Source organism: Colobus angolensis, unplaced genomic scaffold (assembly GCF_000951035.1).
Source record: "Colobus angolensis palliatus isolate OR3802 unplaced genomic scaffold, Cang.pa_1.0 Scaffold1, whole genome shotgun sequence".
Lineage (NCBI taxonomy): Eukaryota > Metazoa > Chordata > Mammalia > Primates > Cercopithecidae > Colobus > Colobus angolensis.
In genome coordinates, this window is record NW_012110918.1 from 18,976,704 (window position 1) to 18,982,448 (window position 5,745).

The 5,745-nt window shown below is 51.4% G+C and overlaps 1 protein-coding gene across 1 annotated transcript in view; it reads left to right on the top strand.

Annotated features, from left to right (window-relative positions):
* The window catches only part of FOXK2 (forkhead box K2), a 105,131-nt gene that overhangs the window by 61,901 nt on the left and 37,485 nt on the right, over nt 1-5,745 (top strand). The window contains exon 3 of the mRNA XM_011933409.1: nt 5,317-5,567. Coding sequence (XP_011788799.1) covers nt 5,317-5,567 — 251 coding nt within the window. The remainder of the gene's footprint in view (nt 1-5,316; nt 5,568-5,745) is intronic.

Sequence of the window (5,745 nt, forward strand, 5' to 3'; positions counted from 1 at the left end):
AAACTAGAAATAGGATCTTGCTCTGTTACCCAGGCTAGAGTACAGTGGTACGACTACAGCTCAGTGCAGCCTCAAACTCCCAGGCTCAAGCAACTCTCCTGCCTCAGCCCCCGAGCCACTGGAACTACAGGTGTGCACCACCACGTCTGGGTAAGTTTTTAAACATTTTTTGTGGATAAGCGGGGATCTTGCTGTATTGCTGATGCTGGTCTTGAACTCCTGGACTCGAGTAATCTTCCTGCCTCAGCCTCCCTAAGTGCTGGAATTACAGGTGTGAGCCACCGCGCCTGGCCCCTCTCCTCGTTTTCAATGCCCTGTGCTGAGGATCCTCTGCTGTGGAATGTCGTCACAGCACTGATCGTCCGTTGTCTTTAACTGGAAACATTGGGGTTGGGTCCAGTGGCCCACAACTGTACTCCCAGTACTTTGGGAGGCCAAGACAGGAGGATCACTTGAGCCCAGGAGTTTGTGACCAGTCTGGGTGACACTGGGGGACCCTGTCTCTACAAAAAATGATAATAATAAAAATTAGCTGAACATGGTGGCGTGTGCCTGTAGTCCTAGCTACTCAAGAGGCCGAGACAGCCGGATCCCTTGAGCCTGGGAAGTTGAGGCTACAGTGAGTCATGACTGTGCTGCTGCACTCCAGCCTGGGCTACAGAGCGAGACCCGGTCTCAAAACGAAAAGGAAACAGAACCAGGTACAAGGGAAGGGTGCTCAGTGTGGCAGTGCCCTGTCCCGCGAAGAGCACTCCGCCAGGCCCGGACAAGGACGTGCGTGACTCTAGGGAGAAGTGCGAGCTCACAGGTGATACGGGGGTGTGGTCCTGTTGTGTGAAAAGCGAGCGAAACACTCAGGATATTGGTTTCCCCATCGTTCCAGAGCTACCGCCCCAACAGAGGAGGAAGAGCTTGCCTCTTTCCCTGTTGGAACTGTGCACACTGTTGGAGCTGTCCCCTGGGAGGACCGGCAGGGAGTGTGTTCTGGTCAAGGGTGAGCCTTCTGCAGAAGTTCAGGGTGGACAGAGAATAAATATAGCACAGTGGACACCAGATGCGTCTGTGGGAAGAAATCACTGTTGACATCTTTTTTTTTTTTTTTTGAGATGGAGTCTCACTTTGTCGCCCAGGCTGGAGTGCAGTGGCACGATCTTGGCTCACTGCAACCTCCACCTCCCGGGTTCACGCCATTCTCCTGCCTCAGCCTCCTGAGTAGCTGGGACTACAGCCACCCGCCACCACATCTGGCTAATTTTTTGTATTTTTAGTAGAGACGAGGTTGTTAGCCAGGATGGTTTCCATCTCCTGACCTGGTGATCCGCCCGCCTCGGCCTCCCAAAGTGCTGGGATTACAGGCGTGAGCCCCCACGCCTGGCTGGTTTTTTTTTTTAAAGACAGAGTCCCGCTCTGTCACCTGGGCTGGAATGCAATGGCGAGATCTCAGCTCACTGCAACCTCTGCCTCCCGGGTTCAAGTGATTCTCCTGCCTCAGCCTTCCGAGTAGCTGGTATTACAGGTGCCTGCCACCACACCCGGCTAATTTTTGTGTTTTTAGTAGAGATGGTGTTTAACCGTGTTGGTCAGGCTGGTCTCAAACTCGTGACTTCATAATCCACCCGCCTCGGCCTCCCAAAGTGCTGGGATTACAGGTGTGAGCCACCACGCCCGGCCAGCTCACTTGTTTTTTACATGAACGTGTCCTGACCTGAATCTTGTGTTTTAAACTAAACGTGATGGAGGGGTGATGGTGGAAGAGGAGGTGGTGGACATGATGACTGTGTTTCCGATACCTGGTCCTTTACCAGTTACTGCTTGAAATCAGATTTGATCAACATATTTTGTCCCAGATTGCTTGTATTTGGTTAAGAAAGAAATGGTGGCCAAGAGCGTTCCAGGTGATCTTAACTGCAAGTTCAGTTTCATTTTATCCTTTACTTTTACTTTATGTGGTTTTCACTTGTGTTGCAAATCAAAGTAGTACAAGTACAGTGGCCTGATCTCAGCTCACTGCAGCCTCCACCTCCTGGGCTCACACGATTCTTGTCCCTCAGCTTCCCGAGTTGCTGGGATTACAGGTGCCCACCACCTAATTTTACTTTTTTTTGAGACGGGGTCTCGCTCTGTTGCCCAGGCTGGAGTGCAGTGATGTGATCTCGGCTCACTGCAAGCTCCGCCTCCCGGGCCCACGCCATTCTCCTGCCTCAGCCTCCCGAGTAGCTGGGACTACAGGCGCCCGCCAACACGCCCGGCTAATTTTTTGTATTTTTAGTAGAGACGAGGTTTCACCGTGTTAGCCAGGATGGTCTCAATCTCCTGCCCTCGTGATCTGCCTGCCTTGGCCTCCCAAAGTGCTGGGACTACAGGTGTGAGCCACCGTGCCTGGCCCACGCCGGCTAATTTTTATGTTTTTAGTAGCGATGGGGTTTCACCGTGTTGGTCGGTCTCGAACTCCTGACCTCAGGTGATCCTCCTGCCTCGGCCTCCCAAAGTCCTGGGATGAGAGGCGTGAGCTGCTGTGCCTGGCCTAGTAGTACAGTGTTTGATTTGATGTCCTGAGTGTCTGTGTGTGTGGAGTGCGGTTTTCCACTGGGCTTCAGTCTGAGGTTGCGCGGTTGGTGCTCGCTGTTCTTCCCATCTCCGCTTCTGGCTGGTGACCGTGCGGGTGCGGACTCCGCAGCTGCCCAGCTCAGAGCCAGAGTCGTGTGCGGAGCCCAACAGTGATGGAGCAGCCGCTTGGCATCCACGCATCTTGCCCTGTTCGTGTCCACATGGTTCTGCTGTGAGAACCCCTGGGTTGTAAGCTGTTAGGCTGGTATGAGAGGGTGGGTGGTCCTGGCAACATGCCCCCACGTGAGACGGGCTGCTCATTAGCGGTGAGGAGGACTCAGGAGATGGTGGGTGGGAGTCTAGGGTAGCTTGCGAATCCTGCTGGAACCTCGTGCCGGGCCGGTCTTCCTTGTTGTCCTCAGAGGCGACAGCTCCACACACACACAACCCCCCACCCCCACCCCCCCTTGTTTGCAGAATCTACAGGTGATGTCTGTGTAAAGGGAGCTGAACTCGGTCAGATCTTAAATACATGACAGGTGATCAGTTTTATTATTTATTGTGTATTTATTTAGAGCAGTACTGAAAGCTTATTAAAAAGCTTTAGAGCAGGAAGGAAAAGAGGTTAAGTACACTTGGAAGAGGGCCAGGCGGGTGACTTGAGAGATTAAGTACCAGTTTTCTTTTTTTTTTCTGAGACGGAGTCTCGCTCTGTCCCCCTGGCTGGAGTGCAGTGGTGCAATCGCGGCTCACTGCAAGCTCTGCCTCCCGGGTTCCTGCTGTTCTCCTGCCTCAGCCTCCTGAGTAGCTGGGACTACAGGCGCCCACCACCGCGTCCGGCTAATTTTTTGTATTTTTAGCAGTGACGGGGTTTCACCGTGGTCTCGATCTCCTGACCTTGTGATCCACCCGCCTTGGCCTCCCGAAGTGCTGGGATTACAGGCGTGAGCCACCGCGCCCAGCCTAAGTGCCAGTTTTCCTTAAAATGTGTTTTAAATTTGGAAAGTCTAAAGCCAGCAGTGAATGTCACTAAATGTGAAGTGTTGCAGCTCTTTGCTCTAGATAGACTTATTTTTTTTTGAAATGGAGTCTCGCTCTGTCTCCCTGGCTGGAGTGCAGTGGCAGGATCTCGGCTCACTGCAGCCTCTGCCTCCCGGGTTCAAGAGACTCTCCTGCCTCAGCCTCCTGAGTAGCTGGGATTACACGTGTGTGCCACCACGCCTGGCTAACTCTTTTGTATTTTTGGTAGAGACGGGATTTCAGCGTGTTAGCCAGGATGGTCTCGAGCTCCTGACCTCATGGTCTGCCTGCCTCGGCCTCCCAAAGTCCTGGAATTGCAGGTGTGAGCCACCGCGCCAGGACTCCCAAAGTCCTGGAATTACAGGTGTGAGCTGGGCTGAGTGTGGCCAGCCACTTGTTTGGGTTGTTTGTAGACAGACAAATAGGCTGTTGTTGAACTGGGTTCATGGTGGGAACTTAAGAGACTCTCAGAGTCTAAAATTTAACTGTTGTGTTAAATTTTATTCTTTGAAAGTATTTGGCTTGCGTGACCTTTGTTTGATTACGTTTTACTTGAGTCATGTCAAGGAGGCTACATCAAGTGTGAACCAGAGTGTTCCACTGCAAACCTTCTCCCCTGTAGCTTTAATGTCCCTGGCTCTTGGTTTGCCAGAGCCAACAGTGAAAAAAGTGATAGGACTTTTTATTTAAAGAAAAGGAGGCCGGGCGCCCTGGCTCACACCTGTAATCCCAACACTTTGAAAAGCCGAGGTGGCAGATCATGTGAGATTGGGAGTTCAGGACCAGCCTGACCAACATGGAGAAACCCCGTCTCTGCTGAAAATACAAAATTAGCCGGGCGTGCTGGTGCATGCCTGTAATCCCAGCTACTCGGGAGGCTGAGGCAGGAGAATCGCTTGAACCTGGGAGGCGGAGGTTGCAGTGAGCCGAGATAGCACCGTTGCACTCCAGCCTGGGCCACAAGAACGAAACTCCGTTTCTACAAAAAAAAAAGGAAAGGAATTATTTTTCTTAAATAAGAAAACTACCACAGAGTTACTGCTTTGTGACCTAGATACATTTGTATGTTTATTTTGAAAGGAAAAATAGACACTGGGTGGTATTTGAGTTTTAAGTCTACTATAAGACCCAAAACATATTTGTGCACTTAGTTTAAAAGGAGTCATGTAGGCTAAGTGGTATTTGAGTCTTTTTGAGTCTATGCTTTTTTTTTTTTGGTCGGGGGGGAGATGGGGTCTTTTGCTCAGACTGAAGTGTGGTGGCACTGTCAGAGCTCATTGCAGCCTCGGCCTCCTGGGCTCAAGCAGTCCTCCTGCCTCAGCCTCCTGAGTATCTGGGACCACAGGCATGCACCACCACACCTGGCTAATTTTTTGTAGTTTTTGTGGAGATGGGGTCTCACTGTGTTGCCCAGGCTGGTCTTGACCTCCTGGACCTAAGTGATCTGCCTGCCTCAGCCTCCCAAAGTGCTGGGATTATAAGCATGAGCTACGATACCTGACCTTGTCTGTGCTTTTAATTTTCCTGTGTGGCTGGTCTAAATAGTGTTTTCTTACTGGTGTTTTTTAAGTCATGAAGCACCTTAGTTGTGGCTTTGTTAGGCGACTTGTAATAACACGGTGAGCTGAGCTTGGAGGTGTTGCATACACGTCCTCAGCTGCTCCAGTGTTGTGGGGGACACGTGGGGACTCTGCTCCTGCCCTGGCTGGGACAGCAAAAGGGTGCTGATGGTGGGCTTTTCTTTTCCAGGTGCACGTTCAGGTTCCCGAGCACAAACATCAAGATAACGTTTACTGCCCTGTCCAGCGAGAAGAGGGAGAAGCAGGAGCCATCTGAGTCTCCGGTGAAGGCCGTACAGCCGCACATCTCACCCCTGACCATCAACATTCCAGACACCATGGCCCACCTCATCAGCCCTCTGCCCTCCCCAACAGGAACCATCAGGTGTGGCCATGGGGATGGGGGAACTGGAACGTCCTCAGTCCCAGTGGCAGCCCCAAGTAACGCCTTTCTTCTTCCCTGGTGCTGACTTACTTGGAGAGAGAGATGTGAAGTGGTGTTTAAAATATTGAATTTCTGCTCTGAATTTCCTGCATTAGGAAATGCAGTTCCCAAAGGTTCCTGGTTTTTATTTACTCATTTTTTTTTTTTTTTTTGAGACAAGAGTCTCTCTCTGCT